This window comes from Odontesthes bonariensis, chromosome 6 (genome assembly GCF_027942865.1).
Source record: "Odontesthes bonariensis isolate fOdoBon6 chromosome 6, fOdoBon6.hap1, whole genome shotgun sequence".
NCBI lineage: Eukaryota > Metazoa > Chordata > Actinopteri > Atheriniformes > Atherinopsidae > Odontesthes > Odontesthes bonariensis.
The window spans coordinates 5,108,530-5,134,448 of record NC_134511.1 but is presented as its reverse complement, the minus strand read 5'-3'; the positions used below and the strand labels follow the sequence as shown (position 1 = coordinate 5,134,448).

Genomic DNA, 25,919 nt, shown 5'->3' with positions numbered 1-25,919 from the left:
ACAGGTGACCACCATCACCATTTTATATTCAATATTTATGTTTTTATTTCTATGCATCATATGGCAGGCTGCAATCTATTGAGTTTAAATAAATGCTGAATGTTCTAAGTTACTGTATATATAGTGTTTTTATTGTTCAATCAGTTAATACAGTATAAACATATTTGATGTTAAAGATGTTATAGAACGTAACAGCGTTACAGAACATAAAAAATAAAAATAATTCAAAATAAAATTGAAGTCAAACCATTGTCAGAACTTATGGAGGAAAGTTATATTACAGTCCGGTAAAAATGGAATATTAGATCTTTTTGGTATAAAAAGAACAGAGACACGCACACACACAAGCTTGATTGATTTATTGGCTCTATCCTCTTATTTTGAAATCCGGAAGTAATTTTGCTTAGCGCGAGCTTTCTCAGTGGACTCGGAGCAATTATCGTAAGCTCCTTTGTACGGGCGCAGTTAAAATGTTTGTGCGTCTGGCTTGAACATATAGATGGATAGATAGACCATAGCATAGATTGCATGCGTTTTGGAGTTTGCAGCGCGTTTGCACTTGTCGGCCACCGTACCATAGGGGGAGACGAACGGCGGCTCTTTTGACTGCAGTTCTTCTTATCCGCGGCTTGACGGTGATCCGGTAAGTTTTGCCTATTTTTTATCACAACGCTCGTCTTGGGGCAATCTGCGATTTTATGAAGCTCCTGGGCTGTTTTCACAAAATGAATCGGTTCAAAGTTAATGATAATAAAAGGTTACGTCGTCAAAACGCTTAAAACCTATAAGTGTGGACTAATGTGTCTGGCAGATACAGATGTGGCTTTTTTAAAACGGTGAATACGTTGTTATGACGTTTTGGCTCCTCTGTACTTCCTGATTCTCACAGCGCGTAGCAGACTGCATAACAAAACGAAATAGCTTTCATTTTAGGCTGTTGATATATTTTTTTAAAATAAAATTTTATAGTAAATATTAAGGTTTTAATTAAAATTAAACTAAAAGCTAAATACATTACAAATACATAAAAAATAGCTACATTTAAGGTCAGTCCCTGTAAATCAGTCCCTGGCCTCATCTATCTAGAGTAATTTCCTGTTTAAATATTGTTCTTTCATGTACAATGACTGAAAAATAATGTATAAAAATGCAGTGTTGTATAGTAACGAAGTAAAAATACTTCACTACTGTACTTAAGTATATTTTGGAATACTTTGTTTAAATTTTTTTGACAACTTTCACTTTTTACTTCACTATATTTCCGAACTTCATTGCATACTTTTACTCCAATATATTTTCATTCAGAGAGAGAGAGAGAAAAAAACGCAACAGTGTTTTGACCCCATGCATGTTATGCCTGCCCAAAGACGTGGAAATTCTATCTTACAGAAACTCCCCTTTTTTAGGTTTTAAGGTAGTTTTACAAAAAAGGTCTTCCTCTTCAGACGCCAGATAAGCTGCAGTTTTCTCCTATTTTTTTCTTTAAATGTTGTTTATAATGATGGCAATAACAGTAGCGGCCTCTTTTGTTTCATTTTTTTCTTAATGGTGTAATGTACGCCTCATTTTCAGCACTGACCTTACTTGAAGAAGAAAAACTTAAAGGTTCACAAAGTTTGTATTTTCTGTCTAAACCTGGTCTAAATTTTGCCTGCACTTGGTTGTGTGTAGATTTTAAGTGTATTTGACCTTCAAAGTTTACCAAAATATAAAAAACGTCATTCAAACTGCATTTGCCTTGTTTACTTTTTACTTATACTTTTCATTACATTATTTAAGTACATCTATTTTTACAGTAATTCTCGTACTTAAGTACAAGACGTTTTGGATACTTTAAGACTTTAACTCAAGTATCATTTCAGTCAGTGACTTGGACTTTTACCAAAGTCATATTTTGGAGGGGTACCTATACTTTTACTTGAGTGTGAGATTTCAGTACTTTATACAACACTGTAAAAATGCTACAAATGCATTAAACCAACGATAAACGTTTGCCCATTTACAGTATTATTCTGTAATTTTAAAGAATTACAAGATTTAAAAATGTTCATTGGACAGTGGGTAAAAAAGCAGAGTACATTAAAAATACATCAAAAATAGCTGTATTTAAGGCCAATCCCTGTAAATTAAGGGTATTTAGTAGTCATTTCATGAAACCGTCTTGTCCATCTACACTGATTTGCTGCATAAATGTGGTTTCCCCAAGTAAAACAACAATGACACATGTATAAACAAAATATGTATCTTTAATCAAATAGGAATTTCTGCACATTTACAGTATTAGTTATTTTAGTGAATTGGACAATGGAAACTTAAACACTGTACATCAAAATACATTATGTATAATTAAAGATAATATCTGTAAATTTAGGGTATTAAACAATCATATGTAATGTAATCTTACATTATGGATAATTAACTGTAATTTTAAACATAAAACCTAAAATTACTAAAAAATATCTGTAAATCTACTGGAATTCCATTGTTTTATTGAAAAATTACAGAATATTTCCTGTAAAATTACTTTTTTTTAACAGTGTATGGTGATAAGAAGGCCGTGACGATCACCATAACGATCCTGAGGAAGCTGCTCATCAACAATAAACAGGCTGAAGAAGAAATACGCAGGTAGTTTTATACTTTTATGGTCAACTTTAAACCAATATGCAATCTTGACAAATTACCTGCAAATTACCAAATTACCTGCATATGTCTTTTCATTCACAGATAAGTTCAAACCTGAATCCTCGAAAAATAAAGTTGTAAAAAAAAAATGAAAACAAAAAAAAAAAATCCTGTACCCTTGAAAAATAAAGTTGTAAAAAAAAATGTACAAAAAAAAAAAAAAAAACCTGTACCCTTGAAAAATAAAGTTGTAAAAAAAAAAATCAATGAGAAAAAAAAAAAAAAAAAAGGATCCTCCTCCAGCACTGCTGCACGCCCACCTCCAACACCCCAGTCTTCCAGCACCTCAGTATCAGCTCAGGAAGGAGCTGTGGTCGTCAACCTGTGTGAACCGGTGTTCACCTCTAACAAAGATGTAAACTTGAACATCAACGTCAACAAATAAGCTTTTTTAATAAGCTGCCCTGCTGGGGGAGGGGTTGTTGGAAGTTTGCATGGCTTCAGTGGCTGGGTGAGGGGTTTCTCCTTGTGGTACTATTGTTGGGGGTAGGTTGCACCTCTGACCTGGTTGTTTTGAGGAGGTGCATGGTTTGGTATTGAAGTTGATTTGGTTCTAGTTTGAAGGTAGTTTGTGTTGTGGTAATTTAGTTTATGCTCTGGGGTGGTGGGAGCATATGTGGGTGACTCTGATAACCCCCCAGGTAAATACCCATGTTTTTGTGTGTAGCCCATTTAAGGCCCTTTAATATTTACAAGGTTGGTTTTATGTACACAGAAAATATAAGTGAGAAAATTGTATTATTGTTTTTGTAAGTTTTATCCGAGTGATTATATATACATGCTGGGAGTGGTTACTGTTGTAACGTGAGAAATTATGGACAAAGCAGAAAGCCGAAGCTTTTCTGGAAGGGACTTGTGTAATTGCATAAGTGTATTCTTGTTTGACCAAATATCTCATTAGTTTAAAGACTGTATTGAATTTCCTATCTACGAAAGTAGTTTAGGTTAACAAGTGAACTCAACAGAGAAAAAAAAACAGGACAAAGAATGGGATGATGGGAAGAAGAAGGGAGAAGACCACGAGAAGAAGAAGAAGGTGGAAGATAATGGAGCCCGCTGCTAATGCGTGCAGAGGTGGAGGTGGGGGAAGGAACTGGACTTTTCCGTGCGTGTTCTGTACAAGTAGATCTGCACCCGGTGGGTAGGATACCTGCAGAAGTGTTTTGTAGTGAAGAGCACGGAGGAAAAAACAAGGAGAACTGCGGCTGATCCAAGGTGGCGAGAGGAAAGCGTCAACATGGCGATGCTGGCTCTGGCGGAAAAGGAAATTGGACTCGCGAAGCATCCTTGACGGAGAGGACGTCGGCTGAGCGAGCAGGTCTGAGTTGGTTTATTGTTTAAAATGGGGAGAAGAGGACTGTTGCCGTGACATCGCACCCTAGCTTCATCAGGCCTGCAACAAAAAGCTTTAACTGGTACCGGACAGTGTGAGAGAGTGTGGGCCCATGTGTGATATTGTGTATTTAGAACTGTAAATTTCAGTAAGTGTTTGGAGTTCTGTTAGTGACAGAAGTTGAATTCTGGTTATATTGAAACAATAGTTAAAAGGAATGTTTTTCATAAAAAAAACACAAAGTTAAAGTGAGTAAAACACAAGGGACTGAACAGAAAAAAGTGCCTTACCGGGTTTATATTATTTTGGGAAACATTTAATATGGGAATTAATGACCTGCTTTTTTATATTTAAGTGTTTGATCATTTTGGAGTATGGTGTACACTCATTGTGAACTAAAGATTTATTTTCTCCAAGTTCTTATTAAAAGAAAATATTCAGTCAGCTGGTTGTCTGGAGTTATTTATGTTACTTCAAAGGTGTGTATGGTAATTAGGTAAGTAAGACTCTACTCAACATAGGTAAACCTGCGTGGTATCTACCAGAACTTAACGAACCCAACTAGCCACCCCACCAGTGAGTTTAAGTTCTCATCCCAGTTACTAGAGGAGAGAGCAGTGGGGTGCGACATGTGTAATTCACAACAAAGTGTTCATACAGTAACGTGCAGAAGTGCGCCGGGGAAAAGGTGAGGCTGATTAAGACATTTCACACTTTAGGCACAGGGTTATTAACATTTGCCCACCAGTGTTGGGAGTAAGTATAATGGCGTTACTAACGGCGTTATTTTTCCAGTAACGGAGTAATCTAATTAATTACTTTCCCCATCGTTACAACGCCGTTATCGTTACTGAGAATATAAAGTGGCGCGTTACTACAATTTGGTTGTAGGCTTTCGGCTCCACATCAGCTGCCTGGAGAGAGCAGGGGTGGGGATGATGACACCGTTGCAAATGCGATGATGATTGGCTGTGTGGGCGGATGCCCTGCTCACGCTGTCTCACTGCACGCGCTGACGACTACTAAACACACACGAAACAGCGACAATGGCGACGAGCCAGGGAAGTTCACAGGTAGCGTTCTCTAACTGGAAGAACCGGCACTACTTCTCACTCGTGGAGATAAGGGTAAGGTGACTTTATTTATACCCGAAGGTAGATTTGGTGCAGATAAAAAGGCAAGAATGTGTATGTAACATGCACGCTATGCCCAGGGAAAAAAACTTTATCCACGTCTGCCTCAAGTAACTCAAATCTAATGAAGCACCTCACATCAACCCATGCGAATATGAAGCACTTGTTGCTTCTGCAGCTGCTAACCCAACCCCAAGCCCAAAGGCAGCTGCTAACCCAACCCCAAGCCCAAATGCAGCTGCTAACCCAACCCCAAGCCCAAATGCAGCTAGCTAACCCAACCCCAAGCCCAAATGCAGCTAGCTAACCCAACCCCAAGCCCAAATGCAGCTGCTAACCCAACCCCAAGCCCAAATGCAGCTAGCTAACCCAACCCCAAGCCCAAATGCAGCTGCTAACCCAACCCCAAGCCCAAATGCAGCTAGCTAACCCAACCCCAAGCCCAAATGCAGCTAGCTAACCCAACCCCAAGCCCAAATGCAGCTAGCTAACCCAACCCCAAGCCCAAATGCAGCTAGCTAACCCAACCCCAAGTCCAAATGCAGCTAGCTAACCCAACCCCAAGCCCAAATGCAGCTGCTAACCCAACCCCAAGCCCAAATGCAGCTAGCTAACCCAACCCCAAGCCCAAATGCAGCTAGCTAACCCAACCCCAAGCCCAAATGCAGCTAGCTAACCCAACCCCAAGTCCAAATGCAGCTAGCTAACCCAACCCCAAGCCCAAATGCAGCTAGCTAACCCAACCCCAAGCCCAAATGCAGCTAGCTAACCCAACCCCAAGCCCAAATGCAGCTAGCTAACCCAACCCCAAGCCCAAATGCAGCTAGCTAACCCAACCCCAAGCCCAAATGCAGCTAGCTAACCCAACCCCAACCCCAAAGGCAGCTAGCTAACCCAACCCCAAGTCCAAATGCAGCTAGCTAACCCAACCCCAAGCCCAAATGCAGCTAGCTAACCCAACCCCAACCCCAAAGGCAGCTAGCGTGAGCACCAGCGAAGGAGACGGAGCCACTCGAAAACAAACAACACTCGATTTTTCGGGTGAGAAACAGGTGACCACCATCACCATTTTATATTCAATATTTATGTTTTTATTTCTATGCATCATATGGCAGGCTGCAATCTATTGAGTTTAAATAAATACTGAATGTTCTAAGTTACTGTATATATAGTGTTTTTATTCTTCAATCAGTTAATATAAACATATTTGATGTTAAAGATGTTATAGAACGTAACAGCGTTATAGAACATAAAAAATAACGCCACAGTTACTTTGCTGAGTAACTAATTACTTTTACAATGTGGTAACTGAGTTACTAACTCAATTACTTTTTGGGAGTTGTAACTAGTAACTATAACTAATTACTTTTTAAAAGTAACTTGACCAACACTGGCAGTTTGTAGGTGTTACTGGTCACACAAGCAGACTGCATGAATGTAAAATATATTCAACATGAGGCAAACATGGTGTTTCAGGTAATTTTTCAGCATTTATTAAAATAAAATCCTTAAAATCTGAAGTTGACAATGCATCCTTGTTCATATTTCTTTTTTCTTTTTTTTTTCCTTGTCCTGTCCAGCATTATGGCAGCAGAATTGTAATATGAATACCGTTTATGCTAAACACATTTGCTGTGCCAAGGGAAGCTTTCTGAATGTAAAGCTCCCATTGATGCCCATCAACTCATTTTTATTAATTTATTTTTGTTACAATATTTAACATGATGTGATAGTGTGATAGTGCCGAACCGGACCGGGGGACAGAGAGAGAGGGAGAGCGAAGAAGAGAAAAAAGGAACAGAAACATGAAGAGACAAACATAAAAAACAATGAAAAATCAGACAACCAGCTACTACACCTGTAAAAACAAAACTGAAGACGATTCACGGCTTTTGTGGGTAATCCAGCCTTAGAAGCACCAGGAGCACCTGTAAGCAGACAAGCAGAGAACAAACACACAAACAAACAAACAAGCAGCAATCTCATATAATACACAGGTGACCTTAAACCACAGGACAGCACAACAACTGCTTAGTGAGCATGCTACTGGGCTAATGAATGTGTGTGTGAGAGTGTGTGTGTGTGTGTGTATGAACATTCAATACACATAGATGGTCCCACATATTAACCATGCTTAAATATCAGTGTATAGGGCCACAGTCCCCACCCCCCCAGCAATCAGAAGCAGGCCGAGAGGGCCCCCAGACCCAGGCCACCAACAGCCCCCAAGGAGCAGAGAACCCGGGAAGCCCACCATAGGGACAACCACGCATCCCCCCAGAAGACAGCAGAGGAAGCCCCCGGACAGAGCCCCCACAAGCATCGGGCAGAGCCTCCCCGGTGACCAGAGGTGGCAGCCTACAAGCCCTGCCAGGCCCCCGCCACCCAGGCATGGGCCCCGTGCCGGAACCGGGCCCCGCGAGCCCGAGCGCCACCAAAACCCCCAGGCAGGGGCCCCGGCCAACACCCGAGAGGGCCAGGCGCCCCAGACAGCCAACCGCAGTGGGCCAGCGCCTGCCCCAGTGCCCCTGGGCCAGCGCCCCGGGAGTCAAGACGTGGGTGAGGCCGCGAGCAGCGGGGAGAAGCAATGCCCGCCCCCCCATCAGGAACAGCAAAAGCAGGCCAGAGGACAGCAGGACCCAGACCCAGTCACCCCATAAATCATATAAGAAAGGAAAAGGGGCGGTCGGTGGCGTAGTGGGTTAAGCAGCCGCCCCATGTACAGAGGCTGCAGTCCTCGTTGACGCTGGCCCCGGTTCGACTCCCGCACCGAGCGGCCTTGTGCTGTGTGTCTTTCCCCTCTCTCTGCCCCCTGCTTCCTGTCTCTCTCCAACTGTCCTATCATTAAAGGCATAAAAAGCCCCAAAAAATACTTTAAGAAAGGAGAGAAAAAAAAAACACATCCACAAACACTCGCACAGCACATGCATCCATCCCCCACCTCCGCTGGAGTATGGCGCAGCGGAAACATCCGGGGGGCCAGCAGCCCCCCAGCCACCACAGACCCCGAACCAGCAGGACAACTCCTCCTCCTGGCCCCCCCCGCCCCAGGCAGCAACCGGGCAACAGGGGTGCGGGAAGATCCCTCTCCTCCCCCCTCTGGCTCTTTGATATTTCCTAATAGTGAGCATTTAAAATTGAGGGGCAGGCAACCTTGTGGAACTGGGAGCGTGGCCCTCCGGGCAGCCTACATACCCAGAGAGCCCCGCCCACCAGATACCGCTCAGTGCTATCACCCCCCAAAACCTAATGTGTGTGTGTGTGTTTCTCATGATTAGTAATGTCTAAGGTGTAATTAAAACAAGGGCGGGGGGCTGCAGAGTGCAGCAAAGGGGACCACCTACGTGGACCCATCCGCTGCACCTCACAGAACACACCCGCCCTCAAACCCTACGTGTGTGAATGTGTGCTGTGTACAGGAGCCAGAAGGGAGAGGCGTATGGGGATCTAGAAGACCGGGGGAGAGAGGCTCCCCCGGAGAGGGCAGCCACATGATGGCTGCAATAGGCACCCCTGTTCCCGGATCCGCCACAGAGCAGGAGGGCCCGATGTCCACCAGGTCCGGGGCCCGCAGCGTATTTGGGGAGCCACTTGGCAACCCGAAGGCACCAACCCGCCCCACCGCAGACAGACAGCCACTACAAATAAAGAAAAGAACAAAACAAAACAAACAAATAAACAACAAACAAACCACACAATCACTCCAGTCATAGCAGCCTGGGCCTGAAACCAACATCACCCAGGCCCACCCAAGCCGCCCCCCAACAGGGGAAAAGCACCGCAACACGCCACCGCACGCCACCCCACCCTAACAAAGAACAGCCTGCAGGCACATCAGAGACCCCAGAGCAACCAGCTCGACACCAGGACTTGTTCTTGTTCCTTGTTCATATTTCACCAAAAATCATTCCCTTCCAAACATCAACACCAATCAGAAAAACTCAAAAGTGCACTGTCGTAACATTGAAACTGACTATTTACTTTCCAATAGCTGAACACTATTCCAGCATACTTTGTTTGATAAACAGTATGTAAATATCACTACAAATATTGAATATAATATTTTTGGATGAATGCTTTGTTTTGAACATGTTTTAGTGGAGATTAAATTTTCACCAAATGTAGACATTCATAAATCCATTTTTAAATAAGACAATTTTTATCTGGACTGTTGCTTGTTTTCAAATTAATTTAAATTATTTTATTTGTTTCTCTTTATATTCTTTTATGTATTTTTAATGCTTCTTCCACTCCCTGCTGCAATGCTTTTATTTTATGTGAAGCACTTTGAATTGTTTTGTACATGAAATGTGCTATACAAATAAATTTGATTTTATTTTTTATTTTATTTTAAATCATTCAACAAAACTTTGATTTCAATTCTTCTTTTTGTTTGGCAGTCCACAGGTCTTGCAGAAAAACAACTACCGTAGTGCTGCCCAGCGAGCTGGTCACTAATAAAACCACATTTCCCAGAAGGCCTTGTGCGGGCAATACGGAAATGGGTCAGGTAAATATCTTCTCCTGAAATGAAACCTTTACACCTGTAAATGTAGCTTATACCGACTACACTCTAAAGAATTAGGTCGTCCGTTTGTTGGTGCAGTGTCTAATAATGAGGTACACGGTAATATACTCTTTAAAGACGTCGAATTTAAATGCGTATGCCCGTGGCGATATATGTAACTTCGGTGACGACACTTTGTTAGAAAACACGCCAAGTTTGAAGTCGCCTCGCCAAAAGGAGACGAACACGCACCTGTCATGACAAAAGAAATCAAGACAACCTATTTATTGGATATTGTCTTTTATTCGGTATACATAAAAACGTGTGTTTTTAATGTAAAAATCCATCTGAATTAGTTTGTTAGTTGGCTTTAATAAGCAATGGCTGAGGGTGACATTTGTACGGAAGATTATTAGGGCCAGGCATAAGAAAAAATATTTATATTTTGTCTGTCGAGAATAAAGTCGACATGTTCAGAATAAAGTCGACATGTCGAGATTAAAGTCAAAATGTCGAAAATAAAGTCGAAATGTCGAGATTAAAGTCGAAATGTTGAAACGACTTTATTCTCGACAGGCAAAATATAAATATTTTTTCTTATGCCTGGCCCTAATACTCTTCCGTACATTTGCGCCTCTGCCAGGAAGCTTCTGGTCTTTTTCGTTTATTACGTTGGCTTTTAAAGCGGCACATTTGGTAAAAAAAAGATCGATACAGAAGAAAAATGCACTTCCACATTATTTTCTGTAATTTCTCGGTGCCTGTAATCTCCAGCCAGCAGACGCAGAGTGGCCCCTCATCTCCCAGCTGCTGCTCCGCCTCTGACTGCTTCCCCCTCGGCCACCGCAACACAGCTGCACGTGGAAGTGATACTCTGCCACAACCACAGAAACACGAAGTGAGCCCACGTAAAACTGTGAGTGTGTCTGTCACATATTAACCGGGCGACATCATAAGACATAGAAAGAACTTCCACGTGATGTGGCGCTCGGTTCAGGGCTGTTTAGGCGGTGTTTGTCAGTTGTCTCAGCGGCTGTGGACGAGGTAAGGTTCCCATTTCTGATGAATAGTGGCTGTTAAAGGACTCAGACATTTGTGTTGTGCTGCAGTTGATTTCCTGGTGACAGACTGCCATTGTTTAATGGAATTTAGGTTAGTTTTCGCACGCTGTTTCTATTCCCATTCTTTGTAAGATTAATTCAATTTCTGCTTGTACATGTGACAACTTACAAAAGTGTGAGGGGAAAGTGTTAAACTATGGAAGTGTTTCTGTGCCATCAGAGTTTGAATATGAATTTCTAATATTGAATTTTTACAGCATCAAAATCAGACTTTGAATTTGAAAAACCAACAGTGTAAAAAAAAAATCAATTTCTAAAAACAAAAATCAGCGAATTTTTTCCACTGAATAATTTGAAGTTGAATTGTTTCCCGTAGAATTTTTTTAAGTTGAATTTTTTTTCCACTGAATTTTTTTTAAGTTGAATTTTTTCCCGTTGAATTTTTTCCCGTTGAATTTTTTGAAGTTGAATTTTTTCCCGTAGAATTTTTTTTTTAGATGTTTAAATTTTTTACACTGATTTTTGTTTTTAGAAATTGATTTTTTTTTACACTGTTGAAGTCAAATTTTTTTCCTCAATTTTTTTTATTCCACTCAATTTTTTTTATTCCACTATATTTTTTGAAGTTGAATTTTTTTCCACTCATTGATTTAGTTTTTTCTACACTGTTGGTTTTTCACATTCAAAAGTCTGATTTTGATGCTGTAAAAATTCAATATTAGAAATTCGTATTCAAACTCTGATGGCACAGAAAAACTTCCATACTAAACTCTTTTCTGCTGAACCATTGCTTGATGACTGAGTGCTTCCCCAGGAGGTGACCGAACCTGCAGCCCGACTCCGTCCAACCGCCACACGGCCTGATCCAGTTCTCGTGTCGGTTCAGCTCACAGATCCCTCCAGGATGAGGTCGATCTGGATGTTCTACTCGTGCTACCTGCTGTGCGTGGGTCTGGGCGTGGCCTGTGTGGCGTGCGTGTGCGCGTGGAACAGCAGGTGGCGCGGCGGGTTCGCCTGGGACGGCTCATCCCTGCAGTTCAACTGGCACCCCGTCCTGATGGTCACCGGCATGGTGGTGCTGTACGGCAACGGTGGGTGACTCATTACACTCTGATTATATTTCTGTAAACTAGAGTTTAGTGCCTCTTTTTTAAGCTGAATCACTGTGAGGTCATCATGGTTGTTATTGTCTGATTCACCTCTTTATGAGTCCACCGTGTCTTCCTGTCCATCTGACATGAGCTCTTGTCCAGAGAGTTCAGCACAGTTGATGTATGGCTTCCTCCTGGTGTAATTAGATAGTTTCAGGTTACATTTCTGGCATGCGTGGTGCGCCGTTTTAGGGGAAAATGTTTCTCTGAGGTACTCCTGACCCCGTGTGACTGTAGGGATTATGAATCGATGAATCGCATTTGTACGCAAAATCCAAAAATGAATCCAAAAGTAGTGTATAGCCTTTAGCATTTAGCTTTATTTTAAATGTGCTGCCATATGAATGAAAGTGCCATAACATTTGTTGTGCAAACACACTTTTAACATCAGCATCTTTCTGTAGTTTTTATGTAGAAGCCTCGCTCCACTGTCTGTTTCCTTGAATGACTTGCTGCTATCAGTTGTGTGTTTTGCCTTTAAGTGATATTTTAGACTGGAACTACTACGCTGAGAAGACAATTCAACTTGGCAGTGTTTACAGATGACTTTGGTTCTGTCGACTCCGCCGTCTGGAAGAACTTTAAAATGAAAATGGCCGAGTAAAAGTTCCGTACCCTTCTCCAGGTTTGGTGGATCCACCGATTACTTTCTTTTCCGGTTCCACAGCAGACAGCAGCAGACTTTTACAAAATAAAAGCCTGTGAGCAGCAGACTTTTACAAAATAAAAGCCTGTGAACAACAGACTTTTACAAAATAAAATAAATAATAAAACATGCTCTAATGCGCGAAATAAAATATTTATCGGCGTTAAATAATAACGAGTTAACTCGCCCAGCCCTATTTCTGTTATTTTCATGTCTTCCAATATATAAATATCATCGTGTTACATTAGGATAGAGTTGTTAAAGGGGCGGATTTGAAAATGTTGTGGATGTTTATGAAGGGGATTCTTTCCATCTTAAGTGGCAGATGGACATCCACTTACATTTCCCGTTAAATTATGGTTTTCTGGTTTTTATGATGTTACAAAATGACAGTTTTTGTGGTTGATCAAGTAGGAAGTCAGTAAGTGTAGTTTGAAGCAGTGGTTCCCTAACTAAGGGCCATGTGAGCATGATGACACACCACCACTTACTTCCACCGAACAACAGACTTTTTAAACCGAGCTCCTGCTCTCTGATTGGCTTAGAACTGAGCGTCAGCCACATGAGCTCAATCTGGTCACGCTCAGAATATAGTTAGTGGTTTGAGTCTTTGACCTGATGCACAAAGCCTAATGATGGCTCTGAATGCCCATTAGTGCCACCTGTTGTACAGAAAAGCTGTGAAATACGTGCTCCATACTTTACCGCTCTTCCAACTATGTATATCCTGATTTCATATAATGTCTAAATCACTACTTTGACCCCATGGATAATCTGTTGTATGATGTGCAGCACCTTAACATGTCCTGGAGCTCCTTTCTGACCAGTTCAGCTTGTTGTCTTTTCCTGCATGGAAACCATAGTTACCATGGAACCATAGTTACCATGGAACCATAGTTACCATGGAACCATAGTTATGATATACAGATGATACATCGCCCTGAGCTCGCTGGTATGAGTCAGCAGAAATGAAATCTGGTCTCATCAGAGCCGTGCGTTAATGCAGCTTTTAAAGGTACGACATATGTTGACCCATGATTTGTTGTGCTGCCTCGTCCCTGCAGCGGCCGTGCTGTACCGCATCCCTCTGACCTGGGGCCACAATAAACTCCCCTGGAAGCTCCTTCACGCGGCGCTGATGCTCCTCGCCCTGATCCTGTCCATCGTGGGACTCTGCGCTGTTTTTGACAACCACAACGCCAATAAGATCCCCAACCTGTACTCCTTGCACAGCTGGATTGGAATCACAGCCACGGCCCTGTTCGCCATGCAGGTGCGCCACTTTTAAATGGAGAAAATTAACCGTTTTGTTTGATCGCAGTGTGTGACCTCGTGTCATCCGCCTTTTGTGCAGTGGGCGGCGGGGATGGCCGGCTTCCTCCTGCCCTGCTCTCCGGTGTCTCTGCGTAAACTCCTGAAGCCCGTCCACGTGTGGCTGGGAGGCAGCATCGTGTTGCTCAGCATCGCCGCCTGCATCTCCGGCATCAACGAGAAGCTCTTCTTTGTCCTGTGAGTGCTGCTTTTATCTGCTGCTTTTCATGGATTCTTTTATTTCAAATCAAATCAACTTTATTAGTAGCACATTTCATGTACAAAACAATTCAAAGTGCTTTATATAAAATAAAAGCATTGCAGCAGGGAGGTTAAGAAGCATTAAAAATACATAAAAGAATATACAGAGAGACAAATAAAATAAGTTAAATGGATTTAAAAATGAGCAACAGTCCAGATGGGGACTGATGCACTAACCAGGGGGTTAGATGTATACAGAGGTGCAGATGAAGACTGGGCAGCTTCACAGCTTACCTTTATCATTACACACTGATCCCTAAGTAGAAAAAAAGATAAAAAAAACATGTTAATTCGTCCTCCTAACATTGAAATAAAAAGTAATACTACTGATTTCTGTCCTTTTTGTTGGATTTCTCAGGTGCCTCTGGCTGAATCGTCTTAAAATGATCACCATTACTACTTTATTTTCCATTTTTTTTCCTGTATTTGTTGAGTTAATCAAATCAAATTTATTTGTTGCACATTTCATGTACAAAACAATTCAAAGTGCTTCACATTAAATAAAAGCGTTGCAGCGGGGAGTGTAAGAAGCATTAAAAATACATAAAATAATATAAGAGAAACAAATAAAATAATTTAAATGAATTTAAAAACAGATAAGTTCAAAGATATCGTACAGATTTCATGCATAGACACATGAGAACAGAAATGTTTTTAACCTGGATTTAAAAATGTCTCCATTTGGTGAAAGTTTAATCTCCACTGGCAGTTTGTTCCCCTTTTTTGCAGCATAACAGCTAAATGCTGCTTCTCCATGTTTAGTCTGGACTCTGGACTGGACCAGCTGACCTGAGTCCTTGGATCTAAGAGCTCTGCTGGCTTTATATTCTCTGAACAGATCACAGATTGTAAACCATCAGCAGGCTTTTAAAATCTATTCTGTGACTGACTGGAAGCCAGAGTAAAGATTTTAAAGCTGCTGTGATGTGTTCAGATCTCTTAGTCCGGGTTAAAACTCCAGCAGCAGCGTTCTGGATGAGCTGCAGATGTTTAATGCTCTTTTTGGGAAGTCCAGTTAAAAGAGCGTTACAGTGATGGAGTCTGCTGGAGATGAACGAATGGATGAGTTTCTCCTGGTCTGTTTGGGAGAGGAAACCTTTAACTGTTGATGTTTCTGGGATGGTAAAAAGCTTTTTCAGGAGAAGTGTAAAAGTTATTTCTTTCTACAGCAAAGGAAACACCAATGGAACTCAGCCCTACTCGGGCCTTCCACCTGAGGCTCTGTTGGGGAACTCTTTGGGGGTTTTGCTTGTGGCTTTTGGCTTGGTCGTCCTCAAGATTTTGGCCAACAGCAAATGGCAGAGACCAGACTCCAGACCTGAGGATATGGCTTACACGGTGAGAATAATCCCTGCGGTTGATATTCGGGATGCCAATGATCGATTAATTCATTAATCATTAGTTGACCTTATCGATCGATTAACTGATAAGCAGCTTTTTTCCTGAGAATGTAAATTTCTCACAGTATCAATAGTGTCTTTAACATAAAAAGCAAAATATTGCTTATTTACTGAATAAAAATGCATGTTATATTGCACAATTGATGTTTTATTTACCTGCCAGTCGTTTTCAATATGGTGGCGAGTAATCGTGATGCAGCTTTCTGTTGTCAGTGCTGTCCAACAATCCTTTGTCAGAGCCATATTAGCCGCAGACAAACATGTTTTTAGCTTAGCCTTCTCATTTTCGTAGCGTGCTTCCAAGTGGGAAGTTACGGTCGCTCGCGAAGGGATATTACATCCTGGCTCCATGAATTGTATTGGCTCCCGAAATCCCTCGCCCCAAATTCTCTGAGTAATGCCCCCTGCTTTCCTTTGGTGGCACACTCGCCTTCCCACCACAGCAGCGACTGTAGGTTGTGAAGGCGACGGAATGGCTACATGCAAGTTGTTCAGGTGGGATCTTAAAGGGACACTGTGTCAGGGGCGCCGACTTATGTTTATGCCATTGGGTGCTCGTGGTTCCCAACTGGGGGTCGCGACCCACAGAAAGACCCGTTTGCATAAAACCTTGCTTTCCAATAATATAACCGTTTCATGAGTTGGTCACTTTATTTGTATGTGTAATAAATGTATCCTATTTATTTTCCCTGCGGATGTCACATCAATATTTTACAATAAAATAGCCTATATTTGAATTGAAATTGATAATGGAATTAGGCCTACATTACAGTTGGCAAACGCTTTTCTACAAAGCGACTTAAAAACCGATGACATAATCACAACATGCACTGAATTGAACTGAAAATGTATTTATACAAACTGAAACTAGTACTGAAACTTATACTTACGACTCGGAGACCGCATCCACTCAGATTCTTATACTTCTTTATTGGTCATACATAGTACGTCTTCTTAAAATGCACGCGTGCTGGAGCAGGAGCCCCGGGCGCAGTTTGTGCATTGCACCGCACATTTGCTGAATTTAATGGTACATGACGTCGCCCAAAGCATCCCTGCATGTAGAAACTTCATGTCCCTCATCCACGAGTTGATCACACTGATCAGAAATTCACCAAAACGACTCGCTCGGTTCAAGGAGTTTCAGGGTACAGACGCACCATCGCTGAGACCTCTCTGCCCCACTCGCTGGACTGTGAAGGCGGCCTCTTTACAATCCATTGCTGCAAACTACAGTGCTTTGGTGGACTTTCTAGAGGACTTGAGCGCAAAAGAAAAAGGTGATGCAGGGGGGAAAGCCAGTGGCCTGCTCGTGCACTTGCAGAAGTTTGGAACTTTTTTTTCTTTGCGGCTCATGCTCACTTTCTTCTCTCGCGTGGAGGCGGTCAACGCCGCTCTCCAAAATACAGCTACAGAGCGCAAGAGAAATGATTGACACACTGAGAGGCGATCTGAAGGCTATTCGGGAAGGATTCGGTGAATTTTGGGAAAACACTACAGCAGCAGATGACATGGCTTTGGAAAGCCCGGTTTTGCCCCGACCAAGAAAAATTCCCCGCCGGTTGGAAAACGCAATTGCGCCGGCGCGCAGCTTCCAGACACCTGACGAGCTATACTATATAATGGTTGATTGTGTCACTTCAATGCTCGGATTTTTCCGTGGGTGCTCATTAATCCCCGTGGGTGCCCGGGCTCTGAAGCACCCACGCAGACGGCGCCTATGCACTGTGTAATATATTAAGTCATTTATTGGCTCAAATCCACATATTCATTCATAAATTAGTCCTCATTGGTGTAAAATGATCTCTGTCAACAATCTCACTTATCCTCCTGAGTGAAGAATAACTTGTCTGTATCTACATAGAGCGGGCAAGCTCTATGGAGGCTGCCATGTCCTTCCGGTCTATGAAAAACGACGAAGTGCCGAGAGGGACGTAAAGCACTTTGAATCGCGTTTTCCCCAACGCCAGGCCTGCAAGCCGAAATTACGTCATTTTGACATCACGTTTGCACGCAGGTATAAACAGAGCCAGTCTACGCCGTTAGACATTCTCTGGTGTAAACCAGCCTGAACGACCTGCACTTTTGTTCGCAATGGAAGACCATAGTTATGCCACGCCACAGGAGAAGGGATCCTCGTCGCCAAAAAAGCGAAAAAGAGAATCTCTACACATACCGCCTGCCGTAGTTCAACAAGTTGCAACGCACATTTGAAAACGCGAGGCGCTAGAGAGCAAATTCATTCGACTTTGCAAAAGAAACTTGCACCACTAGATGGGGGAAGAAATTACACAGTGTCCCTTTAATGAACTTGTAGAGCTGTTGAATTTCAATATAGCACCGCAGAGTTTGCATCGTGCGTCTTTTTCATCGTTAATTAATCTAAAATGCTCCCACACTCCACTCCGTTTTGACTGCCTCATGTTTGTTTCCTGTGGGAAACGGTCTTAGATTACAATGTTCAATTAGTCGACAATTCATTTAATTTAGTCATAGTTAATCGATAGTCGATTAACCGTTTACATCCCTAGTTGATATGTAACCAGAGAAATAAGATTTGATTTGTTTGTTTGATCATAATCGTTTCCTCTTTTTGTTTCACAGCCGTTGCTTCAAGAGGAAAACGAGTAAACAAAGAGGAACCTCTCAAACTGATCACTGCTAATCACTTCAACCGTGACATTTGAATGTCGATGCAGCTATCTGAAATGTGTGCGAATTATCTGTTAATGATGTAAATATTTATTTGAAATCATATTTAAATTTGCCTTTTTTTTTTGCCTTGAAAATAAAAGAATGTGTTTCTGCAAAGCTTTGATCTTTTATCTCTCCCATGATGCATTGCAGCCCCAGTCGGGTCAGTGCAGCAAAGGTTTATTTGCAGTCTTCTGTGTTTTGGTAAAGACTCAGCAAAGGCAGAATAACTCAAAGCCACTTTGGTGGAGATGATGCCGTGTTCGCAGCGGCTCCGTGAAATGCCACGCGGACATTTACTCCACGTATTAACCTTTAGGGCAACTGGAAGTGGCATTTATAGCTCAGAGTGAAATATCTAGATAATTATTGAGTAGATCACCATAAAATTTAATTATGTTCCCCAAAGGAGAATGAGCTGTAGAACAACGTTTAGCCTCTGATCTGCAACGTAGATCAAACTTTCCAAAAAATCAAATCCTAATAGGAAGACATTCCTCTTACGTTAGCTGTAAATACAGTCATGTGAAAAACTAAAGCTGTGTTTGGGATCTTTGTCCTGTTGATGAGCCAGTTTCAGCTCAGCTTTAGCTGTCGGACAGACGGCCTCACGTCTGACTCTGGAACACTTTGGTCTGCTCTGTCCAAAGGACATTGTTCCAGAAGTCTGTTGGTTTGTTCAGATGCAGCTTTGCAAACCTAAGCTGTGCTGCCATGTTCTTTTTAGAGAGAAGAGGCTTTCTCCTGCAGCCCTTCCACACAAGCCATACCTGTTCAGTCTGTTTCTAACTGTGCCGTCATGAACTTTAACCTTTAACATGCTGACTGAGGCCTGCAGAGTCTGAGATGTAGCTCTTGGGGTGACCTTTAACCTTTAACATGCTAACTGAGGCCTGCAGAGTCTGAGATGTAGCTCTTGGGTTTCTGACCTTGGGGTGACCTTTAACCTTTAACATGCTAACTGAGGCCCGCAGAGTCTGAGATGTAGCTCTTGGGTTTCTGACCTTGGGGTGACCTTTAACCTTTAACATGCTAACTGAGGCCCGCAGAGTCTGAGATGTAGCTCTTGGGTTTCTGACCTTGGGGTGACCTTTAACCTTTAACATGCTAACTGAGGCCTGCAGAGTCTGAGATGTAGCTCTTGGGTTTCTGACCTTGGGGTGACCTTTAACCTTTAACATGCTAACTGAGGCCTGCAGAGTCTGAGATGTAGCTCTTGGGTTTCTGACCTTGGGGTGACCTTTAACCTTTAACATGCTGACTGAGGCCTGCAGAGTCTGAGATGTAGCTCTTGGGGTGAACTTTAACCTTTAACATGCTCACTGAGGCCTGCAGAGTCTGAGATGTAGCTCTTGGGTTTCTGACCTTGGGGTGACCTTTAACCTTTAACATGCTGACTGAGGCCTGCAGAGTCTGAGATGTAGCTCTTGGGTTTCTGACCTTGGGGTGACCTTTAACCTTTAACATGCTGACTGAGGCCTGCAGAGTCTTAGATGTAGCTCTTGGGTTTCTGACCTTGGGGTGAACTTTAACCTTTAACATGCTCACTGAGGCCTGCAGAGTCTGAGATGTAGCTCTTGGGTTTCTGACCTTGGGGTGACCTTTAACCTTTAACATGCTGACTGAGGCCTGCAGAGTCTGAGATGTAGCTCTTGGGTTTCTGACCTTGGGGTGACCTTTAACCTCTAACATGCTAACTGAGGCCTGCAGAGTCTGAGATGTAGCTCTTGGGTTTCTGACCTTGGGGTGACTTTGCTGGGACGTCCACTCCTGGGAAGATTGACAGCTGTCCTGAATGTTTTCCACTTGTGAATAATCTTTCTCTCTGTAGAACGATGGACTCCAGATAGTTTGGAAACGGCCTTATAACCCTTCTCAGGTTGATGGGCAGCAACAATTGCTTCTCTGAGATCATGGCTGAAGTGTTTCCTCCTTGGCATCGTGTTAACACACACCTGAATGCTCCAAAACTCACACAGGTGCTCACACTGACTGACGATCAGTGCATCAGTGGTCTTTATTTATTTGATTTTCAAGAAATGGTAGGGACCAGATGTTTTTTTCGATATTATGTCCTGATATATATAACCCTAGATTTGATGTAGGGTTATTTCTCCTTTTCTAATGCCTGAATAGCCCTAATTAGCAGGTACTCCTATAATTCTCGGCCAGTTCGTGGCAGCGTCAGCTTTAGTTGCAAAAGAGGAACTTCTCCACAACGATTTACTGAAAAATCAATGTTTCAGTCATACATCTTAAGGAATCAAACACATTAGATAGCATGTTCTGCCTGGAGATTTACCCTTAACCTGAACACAGATAATCCAATGATTACATGTCTTTAAATCTGTTTCCACAGTTAAAAGCTCTGGAGGGAGATAAAAGACATCTTTATAGTCCAGTAAAAGGCTGCTACCGTTACTCTGTGGGTGTTTGGTGGGAAAACTCTGGAAAATCTTCCCCTCAAAGTGCTGCATCCTGACTTATTTCCACCATCTGCTCGAAGGACTTCCGGGTAACCATGGAAACTGCTTTTATCTCCCTCAAACTATGACGAAAGCAGATGACCGGTGTGAGTAAACTCCCATCTTTTCTCACCTGGTGGTTTCAGCAGAAGCTCGTCACGCTGTGATAATGCTGCTGGAGATTTGTTGTTTTTATTCAATTAAGTTTTTAAAAGTTGCCCAAAGGTAATTCTTTGATATTTGATATAGTTTTATATTCAAACAACAGTGCAGCTCACAGGCTTTTTTTTTTCTTTTCAAGAAATAGGTACAAAATACAGAAGTAAAGAAAAAAGGGAAGTCTGTAAGTCTGAAATAGTTCCACACAGGAATGAAACTAGAAACATGAGAGAGAAATGTTATTTATGAAAGGGGAAAGATGGTTCAACGCTGCCACATAATGTCAATCAAAAATGTACATTTCAAAGACATCCAGATATTTATTAAGGCAGCCAGATATTTATTAAAGCAGCCAGATATTCTTACAAACAGCAGAAGAAGTTTTAAGCTGTGATCCATCATAGAGCTTGCCCACTCTATGTAGATACAGACAAGTTATTCTTCGCTCAGGAGGATACGTGGGATTGTTGACAGAGATAATTTTACACCAATGAGGATTAATTTATGAATGAATATGTTGATTTGAGCTAATAAATGACTTAATATATTACACAGTGTCCCTTTAAATAACCTAAAAATCCTAAAAAAATAACCGAAGAAAGCTAAAGAAAAATAAATAAAGGCTACTCTATGGAGCATAAAAACAGATTCCTGCAGTTATGATACCAACAGAGCTCAGACTGTAGCAGCTGTTTTCACCCTGTTGCAGCTGGCATTAACATTAACTTTGTTGTGTTGCAAACACAAACTAGACCAGGTTGCCTTTGGGTGAAATTAGTTGCACGACATGATGCCTCAATTCTAATTCTAGTTCAGCAAAACTAAAAATCAAATACAGTCGTGGCTAATAGCAACATATTAGCAAGAGACTAATGGATTGGCAGCAGTTTGTGTTGTGTGGCCTGGGATCAGTCTATCCCCCCTATTCTATTTTTGGGATTTTTTTTTTAGGGCGCTCGTGCACCCTCACATAGAGTGCGCCCTGGGCGGTCGCCTACATTGCCCATAGCAAAAGCCGGCCCTGCTCAAAAGACACGGATGCAAAGAAAAATCTGCACTTCTCTAAATATCTGTGTTGGTGTGTAATGCCGTGTTGCATTTGCAAGAAACCACATTTGTCAACAATACTTGAATAACCAGTTTTCTTTATTTACACACCAAAGCTACTTCAGTGAATACAGCATTTACACAACCTGTAGTGTTCTCCCTCTATGATGCTCAGCAGCCTGCTTTGGCTGAGGAAAGCACATAAGAAGTACATTTTACTGCATTATTCTGCTTATTTCACCATCACCGTAGCAGAAAATGTGAAGTTTAGTTTTATTTATATATCGCACTTAAAAAATACAGTCCGATTCAAACCAATCCTAACTAAAGTCATTGTAATACAATCATAATCCTGTGACATCTAATGGATTTGAGCTGTTTAGGTGATCAAACCTCATATCTAATGATCGATAACAAATAGTGTCATCGGTGGGATGTATGTTTGTCACATGTTCACTGAGGCAAAAAGTTCTGACAACCATGTAAACTGCCAGCTGTCATGCACAGAAATAGAAAAAGAGGAGAAATGGGGGGGGCGTTCATACATCGCTGATCAGTCACTGCATCTTTTTCTCAGAAATGAAAGGTCTGGCGGGGCTGAGAGTGAAAGCAGCGGAGCACATGCTGCAGTGAAACCCACAATTGTTCCGTAACTCGTGGTCTCAAAAAGGAAGGAAAGTGCTGCAAAAGTCCCACTACGTCAAAAACGCTAACGAGAGCAAAGCGGGCGCTCCTGTATTTTTCATCTACTTCTAAAATGTATCACTCCAAGATACTCAACACTTCCCCATCCTCAGAAAAAAACAAAAACAAAGCTATGCTGCATAGTCTATAAAGAACAATGTGGGTCATGATGTGAGGAGAGAAGCTGAGAGAGAAGGATCTTTTATATGGATCTTTAATGGAAGCAGAACATCGCCTGACTTCATTTTACTCCCAGACTGACCCAGGAGCACAGCTGCCGTATGTTACACAGGGTGGCAGCAGAGTTCAGCGTGTTAGCAGTCAATGTGAGGTTAAACTTTGTGTATCTGTTTCATACCTAAAGCTGCGAACAACCAGAAGATCAGCGATCAACCACAGCTTAAAGGGATAGTTCGCCTCTTTTGACATGAAGCTGTATGACGTCCCATCCTAGCAACATCATTTATGAACATCTTCTTACCCCCTGCTGCGTCCTGTGAGCAGAGTTCCAGCCTTGTTTTGGCGTTGACGAAAGTAGTCCGGCTAGTTTGCTGGGGTTTAAAAAATAAAGCGTTTTGCTTCTCAAAACAGTATGCGTTCAAAAGAGTAATACATTCGCATCACAAAATCGTTCGTCCAGAAAAAGTCAGTACTCACAATCGCTTGGCCCTATTTTCTCTCCCTTCGTATCACTGCGTTCAGCCACCTGCCGACAGCTGCAGGGGACTGCTCGGTCTGCACTTCGGTCTGCACGGTTTACACAGTGATACGAAGAGTAGAGAGAAATAGCGGCAAGCGATTGTGAGGTCTGAAGAAGAAGAAGTTTTAGGGACCTTTGAGGCGGTGAAATTCGGTCTGGAATAATTTGCTTCGTTTACAAAGTTACATTTGTGCATCACATTCAAGAAATATGGAGAAAGTAGTCCGCACAGTTGGACATTCCTGGTTGTTTTAACGCACTGCTAATGTCTCTTATGGATGGAAATGAAAGATTTTTCATTAATGCGTCCATTTAATGAGGTGATATACAGGGCTGCTCGATCACTGTTAGAGTTGTAATGTCTGGGCTCTCTTTTATAACCTCAGGGGCACAGAGTTATCACTCTTTGTCAAAATGATGAGCGAGATTGTAAAATTCTGTCAGCATTTATTATTTCCCATCCCAATGGGGCTATAGCTTACTTTATAGCATTTAATCTTCTGAAACTGTTCCATTATAAAAGACAGTTAATATAGATAAAAAGGTCTCTGTAATTCATCAGGCCGTCAGAAAATAATGATAATTACATAAGGTGATAGTACAGCAGCCTCTTGTTGTAATCTGTCAAAATGACAACAACAGCACGTAAAGAACAAATTGGTCAAGGATCTGAAATTATTGGCAAAGACGACCCCTGCTTGGCTAACTGCTGAGGTCATAAAACTAAACAGTCTTCACATGTTTTAGCGCTAATTCGTCAGATTTGAGAGGTTTACGGATGCGTCCTAGCCCCAAATATTCTGAAGTTACATAGTTAGCGGAAAACACAGCTTTTAATAACAACGCTGTTGTCACTCAGCTGAATCTGCGACACTCAGTGGGGTCACATGGCACTGAAAGGATCGGATTATTGGCTAAATTACAATCAGACTGAGTTATTAAGTGCATGTAGACACCTTAATCTGACAAGAAATTGGATCGGATTAAGACCCCGAGATATCTCGGTTGAAAGTCAAATTAAATGTGAGCAGACGCTGAAGCACGTGGTGAATTAAGGCTGATTTATGGTCGTCTACGGAGGCCGCAAGGGCTGTGATTGGTCGGCTAACAGCATCATTTCCTGAATCACTTTTCCGGTTTAGCTCCTTCCTCTCAGAACAACAACACCGCCATTTTTGAAAGAGTTTACTGTGTGCCGGTCAACATTTGGTCCAAATTATTTGCATTTCAACATCAACAAGCTCCAACTCCAACAACAGTCTCTCTCTCTCGGTCGCCATCGTTCACTGTGAGGAGTGGAACGGAGCCGGAAGGTGAACAATCAATCAACCACTTTCACCATAGACGTCGCCAGATTGGGACGTTTAACGTAGCGCCGCCTACTGATCGGGAGGTGAACTGCCTCGACATCGTATTTCGACATCCCGACGGAGAACTTCGAAAGGTTTAATAGCCTCTGCGTGACCACGGAGTCGGATTGATGGATAGCGACGGAGAAGCATACCGAAGCCTTTAGACTTTGCGTTCTGCGCATGCTCCAGATGTTTTCCTGGGGTCGTGACCCGGAAGTCAAAGGAGACGATATTCCTGTTGTTGTCGCCGTCAGAAAGAAACAAACAACGCGATGGAGAATGCTCCGTTGGGCATCGAGTTTGTGCAACAAGCAGCTCATCACAGACCAAATGTAGAGGGACGTAGCTTCATCTGGCTCTGCGTTCTCCATCTTTCTCCAATGCCTGAGTTTGATCCGATTCATTCACCGCCATTTATCCAAGGATAATTACCCTTGCTCAACTCATTCTTATTGTAATTTAGCCAATTATCCGATCCTTTTAGTGCCATGTAACCCCACTGAGTGTCTTGCTGTGTGGAAGCACACACTGACACGGCTCTGAGCCGCCTCCCTGTGGTCCGTACACATTATAAAAGATGAATAACGGGGTGAAAAGGATTCAGTTTGATGGGAACGTGAGGCAACATTACAGAGAAGATGTTCAAGCAGGCAGTAGATGGGAATTTTATATACACATTTCAACCAAGTAAAAATCAAACCCATAACGCATAAATAACAGAAAATCCCATCAAGGATATCGATTTGATAATGCTTGATATGACATTTCTCATCCTGAAACTTCTAACTATCCTTAAATCAAACTCTACCAACAGAAATGTCTGTTTTAAGAAATTGCAGAAATCAACTCGAAACCTCAATCTGAACCAGGCGCCTCGAGGCTCAGAGTTTGTACTCCTAATGTCGTTTTAAAAATTACATTTCTACTTGTTTTTGTCTGGAAACTCAGCACACAGCTCTGCACACTCTAAAGCAATAACCCCTTCCAGATCTCTTAATAATAGTGCTTTCTAAGCAGCCTGCAGGCGGAGTGTGTCAGTGAAAGTGAAGTTAAAGGGGTAATTGTGAGGTGTCGGTTGCACTCGTAGCTGTCAGTCAACTGTCTGGACCTTTAAAGGCTGAGCTGACCAGCTAGCTCAGAGCTAACTGTCACCCCAAGCAGAACTTTATCTTTCTGCTCACTGTGCAGGCGTTTCTTTTTTCTCACTCCATCCTCTGCTTCTCTTTGGAAACTTTCAGAAGCCAGAACTTTCCCTCAGGAGTTGATAGACAAGAAAAAACTGGGAGACAACAGTAGACTTGGATTAATTAACGCTCCCAAAGCATGCTAA

The 25,919-nt window shown here is 42.2% G+C and overlaps 1 protein-coding gene and 1 long non-coding RNA gene across 8 annotated transcripts; both read left to right on the top strand.

Moving 5' to 3' along the window:
- The first annotated feature begins 412 nt into the window (after nucleotides 1-412).
- On the top strand, nucleotides 413-4,402 carry LOC142382785 (uncharacterized). Its single transcript, XR_012769951.1, has 3 exons — nucleotides 413-643; nucleotides 2,538-2,628; nucleotides 2,728-4,402. It is a non-coding gene; the product is annotated as an uncharacterized LOC142382785 (long non-coding RNA).
- Nucleotides 4,403-9,573: 5,171 nt separating this feature from the next.
- On the top strand, nucleotides 9,574-18,299 carry cyb561a3a (cytochrome b561 family, member A3a). 7 transcript variants are annotated; one of them, XM_075467157.1, is made up of 7 exons: nucleotides 9,574-9,661; nucleotides 10,433-10,574; nucleotides 11,606-11,810; nucleotides 13,581-13,789; nucleotides 13,871-14,025; nucleotides 15,258-15,426; nucleotides 18,093-18,299. In XM_075467157.1, the coding sequence occupies exons 3-7, from the start codon at nucleotides 11,624-11,626 to the stop codon at nucleotides 18,117-18,119; spliced, it is 747 nt and encodes a 248-aa protein (XP_075323272.1). In that variant the 5' UTR covers nucleotides 9,574-9,661; nucleotides 10,433-10,574; nucleotides 11,606-11,623; the 3' UTR covers nucleotides 18,120-18,299. The 7 variants fall into 7 exon arrangements, with proteins under 7 accessions (XP_075323272.1, XP_075323270.1, XP_075323268.1 ...); XM_075467155.1 differs by lacking the exon at nucleotides 9,574-9,661 and adding an exon at nucleotides 9,673-9,771 and having other exon boundaries at nucleotides 10,433-10,556; XM_075467153.1 differs by lacking the exon at nucleotides 9,574-9,661 and adding an exon at nucleotides 9,673-9,771 and having other exon boundaries at nucleotides 10,433-10,556; nucleotides 11,534-11,810.
- Nucleotides 18,300-25,919: the final 7,620 nt, after the last annotated feature.